The 25,687-nt window shown below is 36.5% G+C and overlaps 7 protein-coding genes, 1 long non-coding RNA gene and 2 other non-coding genes across 10 annotated transcripts in view; 5 read left to right on the plus strand and 5 right to left on the minus strand.

Annotated features, from left to right (window-relative positions):
- The window catches only part of LOC104702707 (universal stress protein PHOS32-like), a 1,664-nt gene extending 614 nt beyond the window's left edge, over window positions 1-1,050 (plus strand). Inside the window, exons 2-5 of the mRNA XM_010418619.1 lie at window positions 2-81; window positions 379-497; window positions 606-682; window positions 767-1,050. Coding sequence (XP_010416921.1) covers window positions 2-81; window positions 379-497; window positions 606-682; window positions 767-822 — 332 coding nt within the window. The 3' untranslated portion in view covers window positions 823-1,050. The remainder of the gene's footprint in view (window position 1; window positions 82-378; window positions 498-605; window positions 683-766) is intronic.
- Window positions 1,087-4,816, plus strand: LOC104702706 (protein transport protein SEC23-like). Its single transcript, XM_010418618.2, has 11 exons — window positions 1,087-2,084; window positions 2,165-2,326; window positions 2,413-2,555; window positions 2,669-2,744; window positions 2,820-2,995; window positions 3,092-3,173; window positions 3,517-3,594; window positions 3,680-3,841; window positions 3,937-4,200; window positions 4,292-4,396; window positions 4,571-4,816. The coding sequence occupies exons 1-11, from the start codon at window positions 1,167-1,169 to the stop codon at window positions 4,703-4,705; spliced, it is 2,301 nt and encodes a 766-aa protein (XP_010416920.1). The 5' UTR covers window positions 1,087-1,166; the 3' UTR covers window positions 4,706-4,816.
- LOC104702708 lies at window positions 5,250-6,328 on the plus strand. Its single transcript, XM_010418620.2, has 3 exons — window positions 5,250-5,323; window positions 5,681-5,898; window positions 6,045-6,328. Exons 2-3 carry the CDS (start codon window positions 5,692-5,694, stop codon window positions 6,138-6,140), a joined length of 303 nt encoding a protein of 100 aa, XP_010416922.1. The 5' UTR covers window positions 5,250-5,323; window positions 5,681-5,691; the 3' UTR covers window positions 6,141-6,328.
- Window positions 7,676-8,788, minus strand: LOC104702709 (protein RADIALIS-like 2). Its single transcript, XM_010418621.2, has 2 exons — window positions 8,416-8,788; window positions 7,676-7,893 (listed from the first exon to the last, which is right to left on the minus strand). The coding sequence occupies exons 1-2, from the start codon at window positions 8,700-8,702 to the stop codon at window positions 7,869-7,871; spliced, it is 312 nt and encodes a 103-aa protein (XP_010416923.1). The 5' UTR covers window positions 8,703-8,788; the 3' UTR covers window positions 7,676-7,868.
- Window positions 14,758-15,811, minus strand: LOC104702710 (glycine-rich RNA-binding protein 7-like; the record flags this gene model as incomplete). The annotated part of the gene is given in 2 exon segments (XM_010418622.2): window positions 14,758-15,402; window positions 15,711-15,811. Coding segments are annotated over 2 exon segments (509 nt in total), but the record flags the coding sequence as incomplete, so codon positions are not given.
- TRNAL-AAG lies at window positions 16,335-16,415 on the minus strand. The gene has a single exon. It is a non-coding gene; the product is annotated as a tRNA-Leu (tRNA).
- LOC104702711 lies at window positions 17,748-18,939 on the plus strand. Its single transcript, XR_754078.2, has 3 exons — window positions 17,748-18,158; window positions 18,461-18,599; window positions 18,685-18,939. It is a non-coding gene; the product is annotated as an uncharacterized LOC104702711 (long non-coding RNA).
- Window positions 20,074-20,145, minus strand: TRNAQ-CUG. Its single transcript has one exon. It is a non-coding gene; the product is annotated as a tRNA-Gln (tRNA).
- Window positions 20,231-22,941, plus strand: LOC104702714 (transcription termination factor MTERF2, chloroplastic). The gene is made up of 6 exons (XM_010418624.2): window positions 20,231-20,910; window positions 21,154-21,562; window positions 21,652-21,867; window positions 21,963-22,070; window positions 22,190-22,464; window positions 22,558-22,941. Exons 1-6 carry the CDS (start codon window positions 20,267-20,269, stop codon window positions 22,817-22,819), a joined length of 1,914 nt encoding a protein of 637 aa, XP_010416926.1. The 5' UTR covers window positions 20,231-20,266; the 3' UTR covers window positions 22,820-22,941.
- LOC104702713 (phenylalanine--tRNA ligase alpha subunit, cytoplasmic-like) overlaps window positions 22,885-25,687 on the minus strand; it is a 4,578-nt gene continuing 1,775 nt past the window's right edge. Inside the window, exons 6-18 of the mRNA XM_019227914.1 lie at window positions 25,290-25,382; window positions 25,119-25,203; window positions 24,921-24,958; window positions 24,800-24,838; window positions 24,526-24,602; window positions 24,322-24,406; window positions 24,137-24,233; window positions 23,954-24,050; window positions 23,782-23,853; window positions 23,617-23,683; window positions 23,412-23,537; window positions 23,271-23,325; window positions 22,885-23,190 (exon numbers count right to left, since the gene is read on the minus strand). Of these exons, the coding sequence (XP_019083459.1) occupies window positions 23,137-23,190; window positions 23,271-23,325; window positions 23,412-23,537; window positions 23,617-23,683; window positions 23,782-23,853; window positions 23,954-24,050; window positions 24,137-24,233; window positions 24,322-24,406; window positions 24,526-24,602; window positions 24,800-24,838; window positions 24,921-24,958; window positions 25,119-25,203; window positions 25,290-25,382 (985 nt within the window). The 3' untranslated portion in view covers window positions 22,885-23,136. The remainder of the gene's footprint in view (window positions 23,191-23,270; window positions 23,326-23,411; window positions 23,538-23,616; window positions 23,684-23,781; window positions 23,854-23,953; window positions 24,051-24,136; window positions 24,234-24,321; window positions 24,407-24,525; window positions 24,603-24,799; window positions 24,839-24,920; window positions 24,959-25,118; window positions 25,204-25,289; window positions 25,383-25,687) is intronic.

The raw sequence follows: 25,687 nt of genomic DNA on the forward strand, positions 1-25,687 counted from the left end.
GGTGTTAAGAACGATGTTGTGTATGAGACGAGCCAAGCGCTGCTGGAGAAACTCGCTCTTGAGGCTTTTCAAGTCGCCATGGTTATTGCTTACTTTACCTAATGTTTCTCTTTTTGCGTTGCTCTATTATATTTGGAGAAGAGAAATCAGTTTCTTGATTGCTAAGTTAGGGTCTGAGAATTACAATTCAATGAATTAGGTGGCTGGCTATAGAAACAATATGTAAACTTAGTGTTGGTAGTAGTCATATGTTGTTGCTGTGTAGCTTAGTGTTGTCGTTTTTTGCTTAGATACAAAATCTCTGGTGCGGTTTTGCTTGAAGACATTGTATGCATTTCATATACTGACTTGGCTTGATACTGGTTTGTTATGTTATAGGTGAAGTGTGTGGCTCGTGTCATTGAAGGCGATGCTGGTAAAGTAATTTGCAAGGAAGCAGAGAGACTTAAGCCTGCGGCTGTGATTTTGGGTACACGAGGCCGGAGCTTAGTAAGAAGGTTAGATATACAAGACCAAATACTAGTTGTGATCTATAATATATCTTTTGAGTTTTTTTTTCTTATAGTTTCTTGATTTCATGATTCTCTTTTGTAATTCTTCTGCAGCGTGTTACAAGGAAGCGTTAGCGAGTATTGTTTCCACAATTGCAAATCCGCTCCCGTCATTATTGTTCCTGGGACAGGTACATTAATATATCTTTTCAATCCGAGTGATTTTTAGCAAATCGTTCTCGTATATAACTATAACCTTATGTTGTATAAAGCAGAAGCTGGAGATGAGTCGATTGTAGACTGGAAACGATCAGGGGATCTAAAAGACTAAAACCATAAAGATGATCGTACAAGTATTTCCACCAAGACTGTTTTGTTTTCCATCTTTCTTGCTATTGTTGCAGTCTTTGGTTCAGTGTATGTTGTTTTGGTTCTTCTGTGTGTGTGTTGCTTTGGCTTTTGTAGTTTCAAGTTTTGTGAATTAAAACACTTGCTCAGGAATGAGATTTATTGTATGTAATGGTGTGCGATGTGTTTTTAGTAAACGAAGCTTCTTTAACGCTTTCTTCTAGTATAAGTTATTATTATATGTTGTGGAATTTTCTTTGACGCATTTCATCGAACACTTGGTGTGCGTCTTTTGTAAACAATAGAGAGATTTGATAGGGTCAAACCATGGCGGAGTTTGGAGAGCTCGAAGCTCAAGATGGTGTTAGGATGCCATGGAACATCATCCCCGTCGCAACGAAGAAGGAACAAGCCATCGACTCCGAAGTTCCAGTTTCCGCCATTTACACACTCTTGAAACCTCTTGGATCTCACTCCCTTCTCTTACCTTACTCTCCTCTCCGTTGCCGAACCTGTCGCTCCGTTCTAAACCCTTACTCCGTAGTCGATTTCTCCGCCTCTATCTGGGGTTGTCCTTTCTGCTTCCATCGGAATCCTTTCCCGCGAAACTACTCTTCAATCGCCGATAATAGTCTCCCGCCGGAGCTTTTTCCTAACGCCACGACTGTTGAGTATCTCTGCGACTCCTTCTCTTCTCCTCCTTCTCCTCCTCCTCCTCCTGTGTTCGTCTTCGTCGTTGATACTTGCTTGATCTATGAAGAACTCGATTTCCTCAAATCATCTCTCTTCCAAGCTCTTGATCTTCTTCCTGACACCTCCGTCGTCGGTCTCGTTACCTTCGATTCGTTAGTCCGTGTTTACGAGCTAGGGTTCCCACACTGCACCAAATCTTACTTCTTCCATGGGAAGAAAGATTGTACCAAAGATCAGCTCTTGGATCAGCTTAGTTTCTTCGTCAAGAACCCTAAACCTTCTTCCGGTGTTATCGCCGGTGTTCGTGATGGTCTCTCTTCCGACGACATTGCACGGTTTCTGTTACCCGTCTCGGATTGCCAGTTTGCTCTTCACTCTGTTATCGAGGAGCTGGAAAGCAGTCCTTGGCTCGTTGCAGCTGATCACCGCCCTGTCAGGTGCACTGGTGCTGCCCTCCGAATCGCTGCTGGTCTCTTAGGAGCTTGCTTTCCTGGCTCTGCTGCTAGAATCATGGCTTTTATAGGAGGACCTTCCACTGAAGGCCCTGGAGCTGTAAGTCTCTTCGTCCTTTCTTTTAGTATTATTTCCTGTTGGTGGAAACTCCAAGTTAGCTGATGATCTTTGTTCTGTAGATTGTATCTCGGGAGCTTTCTGATCCAATTCGTTCTCATAAGGACATTGATAAAGAGTCTGCTTTATATTACCACAAAGCGGTGGAGTTCTATGAGACACTTGCGAAACAACTTGTTCATCAGGGACATGTTCTTGATGTTTTTGCATGTTCCGTTGATCAGGTGATTGGGTGGAGAAAATGGTTTGTAATGTCTTTCTTGTTTCGCAGTCGCAGCTACCATTTTGATTTAATATGTGTATCTCTTAGGTAGGCATTGCTGAGCTCAAAGTTGCAGTTGAGCAGACTGGTGGATTTGTCGTGCTTGCTGAAAGTTTTGGCCACTCAGTTTTTAGGGATTCTCTCAAACGCGTGTTTCAGTCAGGTGAAAATGATCTACGCTTGTCCTCATGGTAATGGCTTACCTAACTTTCATGTATGTTTTCGTTATCGAAAATAAACAACCTATTGTCTGCCATATTCATCTTCAGCGAGTTGATTCTGATGATATGTTTCTCTCTTGCAGTGGTATATTTGAAATTAACTGTTCAAAGGATATCAGAGTTCAGGGAATTATTGGCCCATGCGCATCTCTTGAGAAGGTATCGAATGAAACTGTCAAAGGTTTACCTTTTTCCTTGAGCTTTTTGTGATCACTTTCTGATGATTGTTTGCAGAAAGGACCATTGTGCTCTGACACTGCCATCGGTCAGGGACACACAAGTGCATGGAAGATGTGTGGCCTCGACAAAAACACTTCCATATGTTTGGTTTTTGAAATTGCTAAAAGGGATACAGCTGAAATTGTTTTGCAGTCTCAAAGCAATCAGTTTTACTTTCAATTTTTAACATAGTAAGGGATTTCTAGTTTTCTACTAAAATTATTATTGCAAGTTATGGATGTAATAACTTGACACATTTTCTGCTTACAATACTAATGTTTCTGCAGCTATCAGCACTCAAATGGTCAAACAAGACTCCGGGTAACAACTCTTTCAAGAAGATGGGTAATGGGAACCGAAAGCTTACAGGCAAGTTTCACATAGTATATTACAGTCTTAAATAGGGAGTCAATTGGATGAAGTGGGGAAAGAGATTCTTATAACGTTTAGAGGACAATATTTATATTGCCACTCCAGTATGATTGGTGGGTGTAATAATATATATATGAGCGACGAGGTGCCACACCTGTTATATTGTAGAACTTTAAGGTTTACTTCTTCTTATGCTCTTAGTAATCCATTCTAGGTAGTGAAACGAAGCCAGGTTTGAGAAATCTTCAGCTGTTTGGTACATGGCTAGACTGTTCCTGTTTCTCTCTTCATTAAACTATGGTCTCTAATTATTCCTTTGAAATTGCTTTCTGAAGTGTAGGAGTTGAGCAATGGCTTTGACCAAGAAGCAGCTGCTGTAGTCATGGCACGACTTCTTTCCTTCAAAATGGAGACTCAGGTACTCGGTGATGAGAGCTAGTTAGATTTCTTAAGCTAGATGATATTATGTTCTAGTGTTTCTTAGGTTTTTTTATCTGTTGCAGCTTGAGTTTAATCCCCAAAGGTGGGTTGACAAAGCTTTGATAAATCTATGCACCTGGTTTGGAGATTACCAGAAAGGAGATCCTTCTTCCTTTAGCTTGTCTTCTCAGTTGTCAATTTTCCCGCAGTTTGTGTTTCACTTGCGTCGATCTCAGTTTGTCCAGGTACTCGTTTGCGCTGCTCATATATTCATGATAGAGTGATATAGTTTAAACACACAATTTATCTTCTGAGCTCAATTGGCTTTCCCTTTTTGTAGGTCTTTAACAACAGCCCAGATGAGACGGCATATTTCCGGATGCTGCTGTACCGAGAGAACGTTTCTAACTCAATCGTAATGATTCAACCTTCACTGGTTGCCTTCTCACTCCATTCACAGCCAGAACCAATTCTTCTAGATGTAGCATCCATTGCAGCTGACAGAATCCTACTGTTGGATTCATACTTCACCCTTGTAATATTTCACGGCTCTGCCATCGCCCAATGGCGAAAAGCTGGATACCATAATCAACCTGAACACCAGGTATTGTCATATCTATCACCTTAGAAGAGAATATGAGAAAAAGATGTCTTTTATAGTGTGATGTTCAAAAAACTTGTATCCTTTGTGCCAGGCATTTAAGCATCTGTTGCAATCACCTCGTGACTTCACAGACACAATCATCAGTGAAAGGTTTCCCTCTCCGCGTCTTGTCATATGCGATCAGTACGGTTCACAGGTACCTCTCCTTCTTTGCACATCCCCCTCCATTTTCTGACCAGAATTAGTAAAGTTCCAAGCTAGAGGTTCCCTTTGGTCAATATCCTGACCAAATTATATGTAATAAGTGGTCCATTGATTGGTTATTATAGTTTTTTTTAGTTCTTTATCTTGCTGTGTGTATTTTTTGCAGGCTCGTTTTCTTCTAGCAAAACTGAATCCTTCTGATGGTGGCGATGCTCCCTTTTCCGGCGAAAGTAATGTTTTCACAGATGATGTTAGCTTGTCTGTGTTTCTTGATCATCTTAGACGACTCATTGTTCGCTGATAATAATGAGCCCCGCCATTTTAGCTAACGACTTTGCAAACTCGTAATAGATATTGTTGTTTGCGTGAGAAAGTGAGGAAAAATTATAGGCAAGTTACCTTTTTACACTGATCATAAGAGTGTCCTAAACCGAAAAGTAAAAGTACTTTAAAGGTTTAAAACCTCCTAAATCAATAAGGAAAATCACCAAAACAAATTTAACATTTAAAAAAAGGAAAAGCAACAAAAACCATACTCGGTGGCATTCATATCGAAAATATATGTATAAGCGAAAAATAAAAGATTCATGAAAGTTAAAGGGTCAAAACTTAATTTAGAAGAATATTTATACAGTTTCCAACAAGGGACCTTTGTACACAATTAAAAAAGAAAGGGGTCAAATCTGAAGAAACGGGTAAAAATAAGATACAAAAATTAATTCTAAAACGCTGCGTTTGGTTGCTTGCGCATCAAGGGCATCTAGCGTGTTCTACCCGCACCTGATCATAACCGAGAAACTCTATATATCGGCTCTGTGCTTGCAGAGAAAGCAAAAAAAGAACAACAGAAGAAGAAGAAGAAGAGAGAAGGAGAAAGAACTTGCAGAGAAAGCCAAAGAAGAGAAACAAAGAGATTCAGGTAATTTTTCTTAGTTTCGAATCTCTTCTTCCATTAATTTATCTACTTATAACGATGCTGATGGTGAGTTCTGTTTTACGAGATTCATCGCTCTGGAAAATTTAGAGAGAAATCGTTTAGTTATTGTTTTAAATCTCTGTTAGGAATTTGGTCGAACACTTGGTGGGTATCTTTCTTTCTTTTTTTTGTGGAGTTTGTTTATCTTTGATGATCTTGTTTAATTGTTGTTGTTGTTGAGATTGAGAATTCGAATGGGTTTTGGGTTTTGATGTTTATGTTTGTGAGACTTTAGGGTTCTTAAAAGACTTTAGGGTTTTTGATTATTGGATTTAACATAACTTTTGTTTTATGGAACAGGAGAAGTAATAATGGCTTCACAGACAAATCAAACCGTGGAGACGAAGCAAATCGAAACAGAGAACCCACCGAAGCCTCAAGAGCCATTATCATCATGCAGGAAGAGGGTGAAGGATGAGAGTGCCACTTTCTTTGAGAACCTCAAGGATCACATGGATGAGTTCATCCATGCCTCTATGGATGAACACAAGACTTGTTTCAATGAGACCATGAACAAGGCTTGTCTACTAAATTAACAAACTCATATTGAAAATCTGAAACTCTTTTTGTGTTTGATACATCCTTTGTTTCATGATTTGATTAGAATGCATGCATGATGATTTATCTCTGTTCTAATTTGTTATGTGGTTGGATCTGTTGTTAGATATTCGGGACGACCTTTTCGAAGACGGATGAGAAGCAAGCTGAGGCTAAGGAAGTCGTCGAGATTCACGCTCCTCTTCAGGGCAGCTCTAACTAAGTAGAGAGAGAGAGATTCACATGGCTAGTGAGCTCAGATGAAGATTATGAAGTGTTTTTTATTTTTTTTTTGCTGTTTTAACTTTTCTGTGGGTGTTGATATAATACTCTTAGAACCCGCTTCTATCTTTTAATCCTTTCTAAATCATATAACTTGTTTCTAGACCATTAATTGAATTGCATTAATCATCATCTATTTACTAAGTTCAATTGGATACAAATATTCATCTATATCTCCTGATGAGGCTCAGAAAATCATATTCAATCTCACCCGTAGTCTACGAACCTGCAACTCTCTCTTGATGATGTGGACTTGTAGTAGTCTTCGCTAGCAATAGAAACTGACTCTATTTGATCAAGCTAGGTAACGAGAATTAATTGTCTCCACAGGGATCATTAATTACAACTGACTAGTAGTAGTATTTAGGAACTTAGTGGGTAATTAAACAAAGCCAAAAGGTCAATAAATTGGTCTGGCAACTAATATTATAAAGAGCTCAAAAGAGAGACAAAAGGGATAAAATTAAGGGAAGCTAACAACAATCTAGATAACAGATCTCATTCCCATCCTTGGCTTCTAATTAAGGATCCCCTTCGAACCAAACCCTTCAGCAAGAAATGCAAAGGTGACACAGCAATGACGAACAAAACCGTCGAATAGGAGAACGGAGAAACGATTTCCCTTTTGTGAATAAAAAATTCTCTACTTCTCAAAGGGTATATTACTAAATTTATTTGAGAACATAACAAATTTTTACTTGTCCCTCAAGAATAATATTATTTTTGTTGAGTATAGCAACTTTAGACATTGGATTTCTTTTATCTAGTTTCTATACTTCATTCTTTTTCATTTTTTTTTTTTTATAGAATTATTGCCTTGGTTCATTTTGCATGCATGTATGTATTCGTATATCGTATACGTGGGTACAAATTCGTATCCGTACACATATATACAAATTCGTATCCGTATAGTATATCTAAAGTGTATATGTAGTTTTGTTTAAGTGACGTATTTTTCCAAGCATCAGCCTTTTCGCCCATTTTTTGTTTTTTTTTCCTATGAAATTCCAAAATCTTTGAAACTCTCTCTTTTTGATTTCGATGGAATTTGAAAGGTTGCGAATCGGAAAAATTGCAGATATTTTGGCCCCGTGACATAATTTAGGTGTCATTAAAAACAGTGATTCACCAATTATCAAAACGTTCTGAATATTTTGATAATTTTTCAACCAATACCCTATACATATATAGAGAGATTCATTGGTTGCGTTGATTTCGAGACCTTCTTCTTTGTCCGGTTCTCATATCCTTTTGCATTATTGGATTGGATTCTCCATTAATTATTAAGTCTAATCAAAATATTATAAACTGACTTTGGATTTTTCCATTACGAAGCACCATGCATATAGATTCAGTTTTGTTGATTGGTTCGTTGATTTCGAGGTTATTATTTTATTTTCTGTTTTTGCTGATCCGTGACCGAATGATTTGTTTAATTAAGCATAAATAATGATAATAATATGATCAACATTATAATTGATTCAGAGACATAGGATTTTTCATTACGAAGAAACCCTAAACATATAATACAAATTGCTTAACAAGCTTCGTGAAAATACCAATTAAAAACATTAATTTAAAAAACAAACAAACAAAACACATCTCTCGGCGTTGGTTCTCTTTTATTTTCTTACGTAGTAGTTTAGGTCTTTGGTTGCTTCTTCTTGTTTCACTGCAGCTTCATGCTTCTCATCCTGCAACAACAACAAAAAAATTTGTTAATATACAGATTAAAATCATGTTTGTTTTGATTTAATTTTGCATGTCAAATAAAATAAAATAAATTTTATTTCCATGATGAGGATTTTTTTTTTGTTTTTGGAAGTTTCTTTAGGGGAAAGATTTGGGAATCAGTTTTTTTTTTGTGTGGAATAATTCTAGGCATATGTTATTGTGGGAGCAAAATTAAGTTTGGTTGTGATAAAGTCTAAAGAACACTTGACAAGAGAACACTTGGCTGATTTAGAGCCTCTCATAGCTTAATATGAGGGGCAGAGAGGGAGAGAGAGAGAGAGAGAGAGAGAGAAGTCAATAGAATCTTTGTAAAGTAACACAATAGCTTTATGCTGAAACAGACAATGCCCTTTCTTGTGTTATATTGTCATGGCACAGGAATAGAACTTGTCTATAAAAGTATCTTATAGTGTGGGCTATTATTATGGATAAACTAAGTTGATTAGTCATAATTAGTATAATTTAGATTGCAAAAACAATACCTCTTTTCCTCATCACGCAGCCTGCCGCCGCCTCTGTTGGTAGCTCCAGTAGTCTTGTAGTCAGGGAACGGGACATGACCATTCTCGATGCTTTCGATGTCACGCACGAGAAGTTCATATTGTCTCTTAGCTTCCTCTGGTGTTTTACCACCAACGGCTCTAGCAACATTGTACCAACGGTCAGGAGTGTCTTGGTCGTAGACCGCTAGAGCACGCTCAAAGGCTTTGTTCTGCTTAACAGTCCACGAGCCTGATGAGCCATAAGAAGACATTGAGCCTGACGCCATTGTGAGTGTTTAAAACTTGTGTGTGTAATGATAATAATTATAAACCCTATAGGAAAGAGAGATTCTGAGGAAATGATGTGTTGCACAGATGTCGTCGAGTCCTTGCTCTTTATAAAGAGATTGAGGTAGGGGTAGGACCAGTTGTAATTAAAAAGATAAATATATTTTGCCAAAAACAAAGAGAATTTAAAGTCTTTGTCGCTATGGCTAGAAGAGAATATGAGGAACAAAATTTGTGGAGATCAGTATCAAAGATCCAATACTAATCACCTAAAGATTGCGTTTCTCCATCCACATTTGGCATATGATGCTCCCGTAGAGACACTTTTCTATAAATGTTATAACTAATATGTTTACTTTTCTTTCCAAATTAGTGGTTCTTACGTCATTCTTTATAGATTAAGCTCTTGTTATCAAAAGAAACAGTTTAGGTAATAAATAAATTAGTTAGGCCTATGATATTATAAGTCATGGAACAGTCTGGTCTCTAATCACAACGCAAAGCTCACGTGCTCGTGGAACTGAGGAAAATTATAAGTCTTTTGGATGGATTAAAAGTTAGGGACATGTCTATTTAACAGATGATTTTTCATTGACTATTCAGATTTCCTCTTATCAAAAATCTTTGAAACATAATGTGAGGATCAACTTGTATCCACAAACAAAAAAAAAAGGTTAGAGAGCTAGCTTTTCGTGTGTTCACCATAAACTATATATTCTCATGTGGTCTTTACCTTAAGATTCTCTGCCATATATGAACCACCATATTAAAGTTATCCTAGCTGTATTAGAACTTTCCGTACTATCATCGACATTTTGTTGTTGAAAAAAAAAGGTCAACATTGTTTACCTACCTTTTCTTTTTTGTTCTTGGCATGCATGTTGGGTCCATCTCCTTGAAGTTAGGCAACTATGTTTTTCTTGGTCATATATTGTCTAATATGGATTCTTGGTGGTTAATTTGTTAAATAGTCACTTTTCTTGGTGGGATATTCAAATTGTTTTTTCTTGTTAACTCTTCTTTGGTTGTTTGAATTATTGAATATGGATTGGGCAAGAGCCAAAGATTTTTACAGCTGTCTTATAGTATTGATGTGATTTTATAATAATTTCATTAAGCTGTGAGTTTTCTTGTTGTTGTTATTGTTGATGTTGGTGAGATTGTACCCACTCTTTAAGAGAGCTAGCCCATGACTTAAATATTCACATGTTATGATGATGTGTTTGTCGTATTATCACCACTTATATATGATTTCAAATGATCATTTAATTACCTTGTTTGGTAAGAATCCAGGGTTGGGATGGGCATATAGATTATTGTCTTGTAACTAAATTAGGTTGCTAAAATGATAGCACCAAATAATGCACGATAGGGATATATACATACTTGGCAAAAAGACAAACAAACGTAAATAGTCCACTTGTTCTTGTTTGATTCTAATTAACTGAGAAAGTGAGCATTTCGTTTCATAGTTATATCATTCTTTAAAGATTTTTTTGTCCTGCAACAAAGGTTTGTTCATTAGTTATTCACTCGTTGTTTGATTTTACTCATAATAAAGTAGACTCATTGATCATTTAAAATCTCAAGAGTTTCCTCTCTCGGAAACACAGGTGATTCAAGGTGCTTTGGGAGATGGAAGACCATACTCATAGTCTTATTCAGGTAAATTATCAAAAGACCCCAAGTAGTATGTAAAGTTAGTGTCTACATAGTCTTCTTGGATCTTTTTTGGTTATAGTGTTTATCCATTCACTAAACGGTATTAGCTTTGCAAAGTATATGATGATATTCCCTTTTTGAGGTCGTATGATACTTAGATTTAATTTAGTCTGCCCTGTTGTTTGATACATGCCAATATAAGCACTAATATCAGATATTTTCTTTTTGCGAGCCAAATGAAATACATATATATATATATATATATATATATACTTTCACCAAATTATCTCAAACTGTAGATATTTTGATTCTAGTTATGATATGGGTGGTTCTGTTGCTGAGATGTCATGGTTTGGTTATAAGGTAGAGGCGAAACTTCTTCTCAAGAAGGAAAACTTTAAACAGAGAAAGAATCTTAATAATAATTATGAGACTTTTGGCACAATATATCTCGGAGATAATATATAGATTTGCAAGTTGCCAAGAAATGCTGCTAGTAGGCATTGCACTACCTATATTCTCATCGTCACGATTCTTCAAACTGACCCTCTTTGCCTAGGTATTGAAATGGTAAAAAAAGAAACACTTTCCTCACATATAGGTCTCAAGTTTATGAAAAAACTTTAAACTGTGAAAACGATAATCTTGAGTTCATAAGGTCAATTGGATGTTTATTATAGTAAGATGATTTTTTTTTTTTTTACTTTCTCACTATGGTAGCCAGCCCTGATGATAGTAGCATCTGTAAAGGCTCGATCGAGGGTTTGATTCCAATACTATACAGGTCTTGCTTGATTCTAGCCAAAGTGATCATTGATGAGAATTTACCCGGAGTAGCTTACAAGGAATCATGATGAAAAGGAAAGTAAAGAGCAAGCATTATATTTTGTTACAAAATTCTCTGTCGATATATATATATGGAATACTTATCCTCAATCTTGCAAAAAAACAAGAAGTAAGTATTCTGATTCCTCTCATAGTGGTTGCTCCTTTAGCAACTTGGAGAAGAACCCGAACCTGAAGTAATCACTATAATGGAAGTTTCTGTAGCTCAATATTATGTTTTCATGGCTAGTGGTGAGATATTATTATCACCAAAAGAATGATCCCTTTCATAAAATTGTATTCGGACAAACTTTACACAAAAGAAGGAAATGGCATTTTATCACCAAGAATCCATAAGAGGCATTCCCCTTTGAGGGAAAAAAGTATCCACAGACACAAGCCTGGTCCTAAATCAGCCATAGTAGCCTATAACAGTAGAGATACTTTTTTTGGTTGTTTCTTGGAATATTTGAGTAGAGAACTTAGGAAATTTTTGATTGGTTGAAGAGAGAATACACAAGGACATAAATATTTATACTTGCTTTCAATATAATAATTGATGTTAATCTTTTGAGACAGGGTAAATGGAAGCAAGCATTCATAGAACTGTGTTCTTGTGATGATTTGTTTTTGTGTAATGTTTGCAGCAAATCCTATACATAAAACTGTTGCTCTAAGTTTCTTGAATAACTTGTTACTATTAATTTAATATACCTTCTCTGAAAAAGCTTATTTCTTTTGCTCTGTTTACAATAAACAAGATCTTAAACTCATTACAACAAGACATACAAGTTGTGGTCGAAAATGAAGATAAATTGAGGAAAACAAAGAAATGAAGTAGCTATGTTTTATATGTAGATGTAGTTAACTATTTGGTAATATAACAAAGTTAACTATTGGGTGTATAATTAATTAACTACTAGTAAATATTAACTAATGTAATTTGATTGTACAAATCTTAAATAAAAAGAACACGTTTGGATATAGTTAAATCCATGTAAATTTATTTAACAAGAAGCAAGTCCCTGTTAATGTAATCAACTTTATAGATATATAAGTACTTATTCGCTAATATAATCTAAAATAACCAACTGTATGTAATCAACAACATGGATATATGTTTCTACGTAATCTTGCCACTTATATTTGCAAAGTAGAGAACGGTATATATGTATTGGAACATATATAAACAGAAAAGTCACATTATATTAGGTAGTGACTTCATCACTTTTCTCGTACCGGTGCGGTAAGGATCTCAAGGGAGAAACAGTCCTACTGTCGTTTGTCTTCTAAATGAGACCGTACGTGCATAAACGACAAAAACATATTCTTACAAGCCAACTCAAATTCTGAATTAGGCACATAGGATTTATATTCTCGCATCTTCGATCACCCAAGAGTTTAGTTACAGAGATCTAATGCTGGAGATACTTAGTTATACATCCATGGTGTCGAAGGTTGTTCGTCACTACAAATTATAAAATGGATACTTTTTGAAACATACCAAAAAGAATAAATCTTTCAAAGTTTTTTCAGTTTTGTTTGTTTCTGGCTAAATATAGAAAAGAAAGAAAAATTAAATTACTCCAGATGAAATCATCTATTCTTTAGTTTGGTTAAACTGGTTAGACGCAAAAAAAATTGTTCATATCGGAATGTGATCTTCTTCTTTGATCTTTATCCTAATACTGTTGAAAGTAATTCATCATCACTTTCACATGATAAACAAATTTTTATCCAAAGTAAAAAAGAGAAGGTAATGGATGGTGCTTCTATTTTTGAAATAAGAAGTGGTGGCTGTTATGTTTGTCAACAAAAGTGGGCTGCAAGCTTTCTATAAATAGAGAGAGATCAAGCTAGAGCATATCATCCTATAGTATCCAATATAATAAAGAGAAGTTGCAATATCAAGCAAAATAAGTGAGTGTGTGAGGTTTGAGAAAATAAAGAGTGGTGTGAGATTTGAGTGTTTTTACTATCAAATTATAAACTTTGTATTGTGAGTGATTTACAAATAAATATAAGAGTGTTTCCTTTAGTTGGCTTATATATTTGTTGGTTAATTTATTAATTGCGTATTTACATGTTATATATATTTGTATTGTGGTTTAATACCAATTATGTTTTAACCTGATATTAAACCAATTAAATTCTCAACAAATACATGTTATTTACTTATGCTATGTTAGAACTTAGAAGTAATAGAGGGTAGAGGCTCTCTAGTAATCTTATGCTTCTCTTTTGTTAATTACTAGTGGTTGTCTCTCTAATTGTGGCTTTAAGGGCCAACGATTGTAACCTTAGCCATTTCTTTGCTAGTAACCAAGTCTAAATCCACTTTATTTGATTCAACCACGAGTGGTGGACCAACCAAGACGAGTAAGGTCCCAAACAATGGAAAAAGATATATTGTTTGACAAAAAAAATTCGAATACAGTCTCATGGCCGGAGTCATTACCATTGCCAACGTGCACCACAGGCGATATAATCAAACAAACCGTAAAAAAGTAACGCAAAAATATATAGCATTTTGACCAAAACTGCAAATACAAAACATATATTATATAGTTGTTGGATTTGTTCTTCTCGAAACGATGTTGTGTTTTTACCACGATTCTTTATCATAATGGATAAAGATTTAGAATGTCTATCATAACGAACCTATATCTTGAATCTTGCAAACCAAACATATTGTCTCAAACGACCTTCACTTTGTCTATAATAAAGTTCTTGACTTACTACTAGTTTTGCATCTCTTTTGTGAATTCATACATAAACATTTTCTGTAAGAAGATGCACACAGCAATAAACAAAAATTATACTTATTTCTTTTTTTTTTTTAAGTTATAATCACGAAAATAGTTTTTGTAACATGTTGAAAATTCCTAGTGTATTATGATGGAGTTCGTCGGTTCATACATCCATAAAATTCATAGTGCATTACAAACATCAAAAATGATTATTAAGGGATGGACGTATGAACCGAATTTGTATGAATCACTGGGCCAGATCACCTCGATTTCCTAAGGTGGTTGGCAGGCTTCTACAAGGGTTCTCTCCAAATTGGGCCTTCTTCTTATTTCATCTAAGTCTTTTTATGGTATTGAATCTCTTTGTTGACGAGATAAGCTCTATTACCTTTTTTTTTTACTAGATCTAATACCAAATATGACAAAGAATCGAATAAACATAATAGGAAAAAATAGAAAGAGAAGAGATCTCATTGGATTTGTTAGCCTTTATGAAAGGAGTAGGGATTCCATTAGGATGGTGACTGATCTTCAGTACACGATACATACGTACTTGATGGTATGCGGTTCCCTCATAAACAGTTCTACGCGTGATAGTTGAGCACTAGAGAGAGCCGACTTGTACAAATTTGCAATTAACGGCATTTCAGAAGTGGATTTTTGAACTTAAACTTAAAAGAGGATTTTTAAATCTACTAGAGAGAGCCGAGTTGTAAGATCTTTGAACTTAAAAGAGGATTTTTAATCATACAAAATAATATAAGATTTAATCACAGACCAAATCAAGTTATATAGAGAAACCAAACAAAAAAATAGATAAATGTGGTGAAGAAAATTTTGTTATTTAGAGAACCGAAGAGTGACTTAACATTTGCGTTTCCAGATACCAAAATACCTAAATCACGAAACTGTTACATCAAATCTAAGCAGCTGAAACAGAGAACCGAAAGAGACTGATAGGAACCAAACACAACCAAACAGAAGCATAACGAGACAGAGAGAGAGAGAGGGATAAAGAGAGTTTTCAGAATAATCCCCGATCTAATAAAAGGAATCACCATCCTCCTCCACCGCTTCCTCCGTAACTTCCTCCTTCACCACCACCGTAACCTCCTCCACCCTCACGTCTTCCACCACCGTATCCTCCGCCACCACCTCCTCTCGAGTAAGAACCACCGCCACCACCGCCGCTGTATCCTCCCTCGCGTCTTCCTCCACCGTATCCTCCGCCACCGCCACCGCTGTTGTAACCGCCACCGCCTCCGCTGCGGTATCCACCGCCACCACCACCACGGCCGCCTCCGCCACCGCTTCCTCGTGACTGAGCCTCGTTGACGGTGATGCTACGACCATCGAGCTCTTGTCCGTTCATTGCCTCAATCGCATCCTTCATGGATTTCTCATCCTTGAAGGTCACGAATCCGAATCCCCTTGATCTTCCGGTCTCACGATCGTTAATGATCTGTATAGTTTCAACACAACAACAGATAACAAATCAAAATCAGCAACACAATCCAACAAAGTTTATCAAAAAAAAGGATGAGATCTACAGAAGAAACAGATTTTAAACAAAAAAAAAACGATCGATCTCCGGGCTCACAGAAGCAGGAAGATGAACGTACCGATTAGAGAAAAAACAAGTAACAGTAGTAGTAACAAAGAAGGAACGAATAGTAACAGAGTAATCGAATCAAGTAACAGAGAAACACAAGATCGGAATTGATCCGTCGAGGATGATCACTCGGAGTCCGATTTCGGCGTGTAACAGACCTTGGAATCAACAACGTCGCCGTATTGAGAGAAGGCGGTCTCAAGAGCTCTGTCATCGGTGGCCCAGGCTAGACCTCCAACAAAGCACCGGTACTCAACATCTGAGGACGCCATTGAGAAAAAGGAAGAAAGATCTAGGGTTTAACAGTGAGGGACGAAAGAGATTTGTGAAGAATGAGGAAGACGAAGTCTCCAAATATATAATGGGAGGAGGGAGGCTGAGATGATGACTAACCCAAGGTTAAGATATTTTCTAGGGTTTAGTGAAAGATTGGTTTAACCATGGTTAAATGTGTGGTTTACACACATACACACAAAAAAAAAAAAAAAAATCGTAGTGGTTGGGGAACATATCACGTGACACTTTTTTTGTTTTAATGCGCGAAATAATGGAAAAAACGACGACGACCATGCGAGGAAAGATATTTTCTTTGTCCCAAGGAAAAAAAAAATATCTCAGTGGAGGAGAGGCAAAATATCTCATGTCTCGAAATGACACTTTTACCCCCCTTAAGTCTCAAGTTATCATAATTACACTGGACCGGAACAATTGGGCTTCAATAATTGGGTCGGTGTAGTTGGCCAGACGAAGAAAAAGCAAACAGAAAACAAAAAAAATGATTTTGTTGACAGTGGGATTTGAACCCACGCCCTTTCGGACAGGAACCTTAATCCTGCGCCTTAGACCAACTCGGCCATATCAACTTTTGTGATCATCACTCATGTGCATGATATTAGAAACGATAATTAAAACCCTAATTTTAACTACTGTAGTTTTATTCGTTTTACATTTTTGATTTTTCTTTTAAGTTGTTCTGAATAATAAAGTCTTTTCGTCTATCAGAAATTTAAAGCAAACAAAATTTTGATCTTCGTTAGTTTACTATGACTATGTTATATATGACTACCAAATTATATATATCTAAAAGAGTGTTACATGGTATTGTAACTGTTCGTGGTAAATAACGACAATAAAATATTAAACATCTTATTATATAAAGTTTGATGTCAAAATTACTCATTAACAAGATCGTGACACGTATCAAATATATTGATTAGATGTTGACACATGTTAAAATATATTTATTTTTTAATAAACGTAGTAGGACTAATTATATTTACAGGATTTGACATGTTTCTATTTTAAAAATTTTATTTTTCTAAATAAAAAAAAAAACTAACAAAATCAATATATTTTTCATTGTATGCTATTTATATTATACCTATGTGTGTTCTCAATAAAATTTAACATGTGTAAGCAAAAACTTAATTTATTAAGCATGTATATTAATCAATATATAATGAATAACAATGTTAAAGGTCATGGATGAGGAGCTTTGTGTTATGAGGATTGATGTAATAGGGACACATCTAAAATGATCAAACAAGACGGTAGATCAGCTTTTGGTAAGTAGATGAAACAGCTGGTAGTTTGTTGGTGAAACGTTTTTTACCCCAACAAACCACTAGCTATTTCATCCACCGTCTTATTTGATCATTTTAGTTGCGTCTGATATTATGTCAATCCTCATAACACAAAGCTCCTCATCTATGACCTTTATTTTATTTTATTTCCTCCAACATGAACTTGTTATGTGAGCAAAGTCTTAGCGCGCGTTACATAGTTTTCTTTATATGCATTACAAGAAAACATTATCAATTCTGATGGAATTTCCAACCGATATAATGATCGGTATATATTACGACCATATTCTAACCGTTAATCGACAAATACATAATTTGGTTGGTAATCGATCGGAAATTACCGACCAATTTATACTATTAAAAATCGGTCAGAAATAACCGACGAAATTTCCAACGAATATATCTGTCGATAAACGCTGACTATTTTACAACCAATTTCCGACGTATTTTAATATTCGGTTGACGCTGACTATTTTACAACCAATTTCTAACGGATTTTAATATTCGGTTGTTAATTGGTCGGTTTTACGCGACCGATTTAAGCGTCGGTATACAGCTGTAAATTTCCGACCAATTAACGACCATTTTATTTTTTCTTCTATTAAAAAACAAACACTTATAATCGTCATAATTATGCTCTTCTTCCTCCTTAGAACAAAACCTAATTTTTCTCAGCCACACCTAATTTCGATCTCTTCCTCCTTAGTTTCTTCTTCCTCTACAAAATCTGTCGCCTCCTCTTCCTCAGTCTCTTCCTCTACCTCATGTTCCCAGACCCTAAACCCATCTCACCCAAACCCAAACGTAATGTTACCTCCTGATACCGTAATGTTGGAGTAGAATCCTCCGATTGAACCCATCTCTCCTCACCCGTCAGCGTCTTGGAGAGTAATTGGTGGGAAATTAGAAACGAGAAGGAGGGAACTGTGATCTACGGCCGCCGAAATCAAGATCTACGACGTTTCGAGGTTATGAAACCGCCGCATCCGTACAGTACGCCCGTCACCTCCAGATTAGATTTCGGTTTTGCTCTTGCCTTCTACTTATCTTTTCCCTACTTATTAGAAACACGAGACTAATATTAGCTCTTTGTTTTATAAATTTCTGGAATTACAAAGCTTAAATTACTTTGTTTGGTACTTCTGTTTTCTGCAATTGTAAATTGCACAAAACTTCTCACTGATTAGAAGATAAGTTATTGGGTATGTCTAAATTGTTTCAGTTAAGAGTAGATTTATGTGAACTTCTTTGTTTTGGTGTTTTAAATTTGCTGCTTTTAAATTGCTAATTCAATTTGTAAATCTGTAACTTTTCCTCTTGTTCAGACTAAAACCAGAGTACGAGAGGACAAGGTCGAGAAATTCACAGTATAGAGGAGTCACCTTCTATAGAAGAACTGGTCGATGGTTTCAATACTGCTCATGTTGCAGTAGGTGGTTTTGATACTGCTCATGTTGGTGCTAGGTAATTTTTGGATTGTGTTTGTTCATCTCATCAGGTTTGTTTCGAGTTTGGTTTTTTGTTTTTGATAAAGGTTTTGTACTTGCAGAGCTAATGATCGAGCTGCTATTAAATTTAAAGGTGTTGATGCTGATATCAACTTTACTCTGGGTGATTATGAGGAAGATATGAAACATGTTTTGTAGATATAGTTTCCTTGTTTCTGAATATTACAAAGATTTGTTTTGGAACTTTTGGTTCTCTCTTACCAGAGATGTATAGATGATGTAATCTAGTCTTATACTATATGTATTAGTCTTACTCTTCTGTTTTTGATTTATATTGTCTTGTAGTGTTCAATTCATTGCAGGCTTCAGGACTTGGTAAGGTCCCTGCGTTTGGTCTTTCATGGAAAGGTTTCTACGTTCTTCCCGCTGAAGACGAAGATGATGATGAACTCAACATATTAGACTTGTGTTTTAATTTAACTAGTTTTTAGTTGTGTGTTTACAAAACATAATAATTTGTTTTGTGGTTTTATTGACAGTAATTTACATATATATATTTGTTTATTTAGCATTTTCTGATTTTTAATTAATTTACTATTTTTTGTAATTTTCAATTAATTTGACCAAAATTTATAATTATATTCATATAAAATTTAATATATATTTTTTTATAGAATCGGTCGGAATATCGTCCGGTAATATTGTTTCGACCGATTTATACCGTCGAAAATTTGTCGATATTTTTCTAACCGAAATCCGACCGATTTTACCAACGGGTTTACAACCAACGTTTCGGTCATAAATTTCCGATCGATTTTCAATCAAATAAATTTTCGACCAGCGATTTCCGATCGATTAACTATCGTCGGTTAATGATTGGAAATGCTTCTTTCCAAATGTTTCCCGACAGATTTGACCGTCAGAAACTACTATGTTTTCTTGTAGTGATGCTTTCAGTTTTTGTCTTGTTTTTTCCTGAGGACTACACATTTAAAATGCTAAACACATCATGTACGTAGTTTTAAGTTTTACATAACTAGATATGATGCCTGCAATAAGATATCATTCTGCATAATCATTTTGTTCTCTGACTTGGATTTCGTTGTTAACTTCTTAACTTTGATGTCGTTGTGCATTAGCCGGATCACAGATTGCTACCGTAGTGTCTTATGATGCAAATTTGATATTGTAAAATTGTATGGTGTAACATATCTGAATATAACATTTTAATCTGCCACGATATCTTCATCATCAGCATATGGCTTCTTCATAAACGAGCCTTTTTAAAAGAATTACTAATTAACAAAGTAACTGAATCAAGTAAAACAGAGAATGCATATTAAATTCAACATTAGATGGGCACCATATTGAAATATAGATACACGATAAATTAGGGTTTCTATGTGGAGAATAGAGAGAGAGACTTTGTGAGTCATTTCACAAAACAAGGCCCAGCCCAAACAGTTATTCATAAATAAATACAAAAGTAAAGGTTCTACCGAGAATTGAACTCGGGTTACTGGATTCAGAGTCCAATGTCCTAACCGCTAGACCATAGAACCATTTGCTATACATCTAACATATTATTAATTTATCATCTTCTCCGAGCCGTTGCTCTATCTATCTCTTTCCCATTACTTCTCCGTTGGCTGTAATCTCAAATTCTCCGACCGACCTGCTCTAATGCTTCTCCACTGTAACGTTAGCTACACCTCATCGTTCTCCCTCATCTCCTCCTCTCTCCGTCGTCGAGACCATCCCGACGAATCACAAGACACAGTAATCCGTCGCCGGCACAATGCTAGATCCCTTTCTCTATACATCCGTCATAATCGAGACCTAAAGCTTAACAAAAACCCTAACGAATCTCAAGAAACCTTCGCTCCTCCTCCGCGGCGTGATGTTGACGGTGATGACCGATCGAAGCTGCTCGAGCTCTCTCTTGTAACCAGAAGAACTCCGCAGTTCCCTGGTTCAATCTACGCTCAATCTGCTTCTGATGCTGATGTTGCTTCTTCTCTTCCTTCGCTTCGTAAGTTTCTCGGCTCTGATGGTGATGACGACGGAGAGAGCGAGATGGAGATGATAGTTAAGGCGCTTGAGATTAGGAGGAAAGTGACGAAAGAGATTATTAAAGAGTCTTTGGTGAGGAAAGGTAGATTTGGGATTACGTATGCTACTAATGTTACTGATCGTTTGGGTGATTTCGTTGATCATGTGATGATTGAAGCTGCCGCGTTGAAACGGTTGCCGGAATTTTCAGAGTCGAGGTTTAACCTTCGCGCCAGGACTGTTATAGAAGACTCCAATTTCGTGCCTCTTGTAAGGTCAAGCTCCTTTATTAGTGCACATAAGGTGTTCGACGGTTGGTCTCTGAGAAAGAAAAAAAAATTAACTATCTCTATGATTTGAGTATTATCTAAGATTTTAAATTCAGATGAAACTGAATTATATGGAAGCTTATACCCGAATTGTTTATGCTTTGTGTTGAGTAGTTGATCTAGCTAATGGTTTGATTTGGGGAGTTCGAATAGTAGTAGTTTTTTTTATCATGATTCTGAATTGTGCAGGTGGTTGAAGCACCATGAGTTTTCATATAATAGAATTGCTAAGATCATATGCATGTCAAAGGGGAATCTTGACTCCATAAGGATCATGATCGAATGGCTAAAGACCATTCATGTGAAGGGTGAATTCATAGGAGTTGCATTCTTGAGATCTGGGGACAACATCTTGCAACGTAGTCGTGAAGAGCTTGATGAGGTTGTTGAGTATCTAGAGAGTAATGGTGTCAGGAGGGAGTGGATGGGATATGTGGTTGGAAGATGTCCGGAGTTACTGTCTTTCAGCATGGATGAAGTGAAAAGCCGTGTTGATTTCTTCTTGAAAATGGGTATGAATCAGAATGACTTTGGCACGATGGTCTACGATTATCCAAAGATAATTGGGTACTTCTCATTCGAAGAGATGGAGAAAAAGGTACTGAAAGCTATATATATTTCTTTTGATGCGCCAATCTTTAGGGATTGTCTTTTGAATTCCTAAATGTGTTGCTTGTCTTAAACCAGATCAATTACCTGAAAGAGTTTGGCCTTAGCACAGAGGAAGTTGGGAGACTATTAGCCTTCAAGCCACACCTCATGGGATGCAGTATTGAAGAACGATGGAAGCCTCTAGTCAAATATTTCTACTACCTTGGAATCCCCAAAGAAGGAATGAGAAGAATCCTTGTTGTGAAACCAATTCTTTACTGCATTGACTTGGAGAAGACAATCGCACCAAAAGTAATTTAAGCTTAGTAATATGCTATGAAGTTTGAACTCCCTATACAAATACACAGCAGATTTCATTAACTCAGCTTCTCTTGTATTTTTTAAAGGTAAGATTTCTACAGGAGATGGGTATCCCTAATGAGGCCATTGGAAACATGTTAGTAAAGTTTCCTTCTTTACTAACAAACAGCCTCTACAAGAAAATCCGACCTGTGGTTAGTATTGTTTCCTCTATGAACCAAAGATGTTCCATAGAGTGTGATGTTAGTGTTACTCATAGCATATGATGATCCCGGAAACTGCATCTGATATTGTATAAGTTGTGGTTCTACAGGTGATTTTTCTCTTGACCAGAGCCGGAGTAACCCAAAAGAATATCGGTAAAGTTATCGCAATGGATCCAGCGCTCCTTGGATGCAGCATAGGAACGAAGCTAGAACCCAACATGAGATACTATGTATCATTGGGAATCCGATTTCATCAACTAGGCGAAATGATTGCTGATTTCCCGATGCTACTTCGATATAACGTTGATAATCTGCGTCCAAAGTACCGTTACTTGCGAAGAACAATGATCCGGCCGCTTCAGGATCTCATTGAGTTTCCCAGGTAATATATTATGAGACTTTTACATGAAATGATATATTGCTTGCACGATTTAGCTTTTAAGTATCCATGAAGTGACATGATACTTTTTAACAGATTCTTTAGCTACTCATTGGAGCGTCGGATAATCCCAAGGCACACAATTATGGTTCAGAACAGAGTTAACTTCAAGCTCAGGTACATGTTGGCTTGTACGGATGAAGAGTTTGAGAGAAGAGTAAAAGAGAAAGTGGAGAGAAGAGAAAGGTTCGAAGCTGGTCTTGGCTCCGACTCTGAGGATTCTCAACTTTTGGATGAGAACATCTCCGATGAGGAGTTTGATTTGACAGGCTCTTGTGAAGAAGAGGATTTAGCATAATGATTAGTTTTGTAACATGAATGTATGTATATAGCCAGTGTACATTTAGCACAATATAAACGATATGACATGTGTAAATTAGTCTTCATTTAGAAATATTAATATAAACATTCATTTTTCAATGTCTTGTACAAAGTTAAGATGGACTCCGTCTGTGCTTTGTTCACAACGTCGGCACGCAAGAACAGGGCCGTAATAGAATGAAATTAAAGGTTCCTAGAATTGTGTATTCCATTTTGTATGTCATGCTGAGTAAGTTTACTCCCCAGAGCAAAACTGAATCAAGGAAACTGTCACAAACACAATCCAAATCCATCTCACTCGATTCCAATGCGACAGATGGCATTCCGTTTAATGAGATCAAGATCCACCTGCGTAACAAATGACAATAAAACAATAAGACATTACTTCTCAAAACCACTGTAGTATAAACAAGAGTAAGATCTTGTACCTTGTGTCCAAACAGATCACGGATGTTGTCGATGCCGTATAAAATCATTGTTGGTCTGTTATGAAACAAAACTCGAAGAGTCAGCACTTTTGTTCGTAATCAAAATGTGTCCCTGATTTCTAATACCATCTATTACTGTACCTTTCAAGAGAGACACCCCATGCAATGACTCTAACATCTTCTGGGAGACCCATAGGTAGCAACATCTCTGGTCTGAACATGCCAGAGTTTCCCACTTCTACCCATTTCCCTAAACCTTCATGGTAGCTGGAAATGACAACAGATACAATATTAGTGTCTGTTTATTTTCTTCGTATTTAAGAGATGATGATTTTTTCCAATTTACCCGAAAATCTCCATGCTTGGTTCGGTGTAAGGGTTGTAGGCAGGCTTGAAACGCAGCTTGGACATCCCTGTAAAAGCATAAAGTAACACTTAAGCCTTTGTTTTCTCTTAAGCGACTTTTGAAGCGTAAGATACGTGAAAGCAGGAGTAGTGATAAAGCATTTACCTAAGCGTGAGAAGAAGTCATGTAATACACCGATGAGATCACCCAACGTAAGGCCACGGTCACAGACCAAACCTGAGCAAAAGAGGGAAATATTTGATGGCAAGTTTTGGTGCATTTTCATCCTTCTAACTTTCAAACCCATATGTCAAAACTAATTAGCTAGTGCAATTACCTTCAATCTGATGGAACTCTGCCAGATGGGTTCGGTCAACAGCCTCGTTTCTGAAGACACGGTCTATAGAAAAGTACTTCTTGGGAGTGAAAGGTTTCTACGGAAAAGGATAAAAGTAAATTACACTCCGGATAATTCTACAGCTTTTGAGAAATGGAAAGCCAAAGTCAAATTGAGTCAGACCTTCGCGAGTGCATATAGCATCCTAGATGAGACCGCCGTTGTGTGGGTACGAAGGAGATTTTTGTTTGCTTCCTCTCTTTTCCAATCATAGTTATACCTGTACAATGGAAAATATGATGAGAGATCACTAATTATTTTAGTGCTATGACTATCAGAGGTAGTAAGCATCAAAAACGAGTTGGTACCCTCTCGATCCATATCCACCAGACTCATGAACTTGTTTCACCCTCTCAACATAATCTTCTGGCAATTCCCTTGTAGTTGAAGGAGCTACAGTCCAACATTCACAGATTAAACTTAACAGTTAAATTTTCATTGAGATGTCATTAAGTAGCTGGGAAGAACTGTCCCAAAGATAAACTCAGTGACTGAGCATTCAAACAACGAACCTTTTAGAAAGAAGGTGTCATGAGAGTCACGAGCAGGATGCTGCTGAGGTTGGAACAGTGCATCAAAATTCCAGAAGCTACAAAGCATAGGAAAAAGGGTTAAGATCAACCAATGTACATAAAGGAGGATTATCTTTTTAATCATAAAAAGCTGAAGGCCTCCAAACATGATTCCTTGATAACTAGACGGATTGTGAAAAAGGTCGATAGAATTGCATGAGGTGCTTCGCTATATAGTATCAAAAGAGATATACACATCTAACTGATAAAATACCTGCTCTCCACAAAGTTGTTTGTTGGCATCTCTTCAAATCTGTGACCACACTAAGGCTAAAAATCATTTTTTCCCCCATAGCAGAAAAATGGAAATACTAGAAACTTGGTAAAAGTCTCACCCCATCTGGCGGAATATGTCTTTCAACTGCTTCCGTACCTGAAACATATAACAATTTTAAAAATTACTAGTATATCCTTTTTGTGCGACAGAAAAGATAACTATCACGTAAACTATATTTCAGTGTGAGTTATGCAAAACACGAAGACATGTTGAGCTTAAAGTAAAGGTATTCAACAATTTGTTAACGTTTGAGTACCTTGAGAAGGGGATGAAGATGCCCAGCATCAAGAGGCTGTCCTTTAGCATTGAAATTATACTCCTTGAATTGTAGCTCTTTCCAGCTGCAGGGGAGTACCAATTTCCTCTCTTATTTGCTCTATCTCACCAATATCATTAATAAGTTACAAAAGAAAGGAGTAGTACACACGTTTGTAGATTTTCTCGCGTCAAGTCGGTGGCAAATTTCTTTCTTTTGGGAGCATAGTTAGGACCTTTCTTTACGGAATAGCCCTTCCATTCCCTAAGAAGAAAGAGAGAAGGTTGAACTAAATGTTCCCGAAAAGAAATAATCTACATATGAAAAGCGCAGACGTTTACTTTGATTCTATAAGGCTTCTGGTTTTGAGAGAATTGAGACTTGATTCGTCAAGCTCCTAGAGGGAGAAAAGATCAACTTAGTCATATGAATTACAAAGCTGCATACGAATTCTACAAAAATCATTTGAATGAAGATGAATACAAACCATTCCTTCCTGTATTTGTAAAAGCAAGTTCTTCACTTTATCTTTAACGTGTTGAACCTACAACAAAATGGTTCAGAGCTAA

Source organism: Camelina sativa, chromosome 7 (genome assembly GCF_000633955.1).
Source record: "Camelina sativa cultivar DH55 chromosome 7, Cs, whole genome shotgun sequence".
Lineage (NCBI taxonomy): Eukaryota > Viridiplantae > Streptophyta > Magnoliopsida > Brassicales > Brassicaceae > Camelina > Camelina sativa.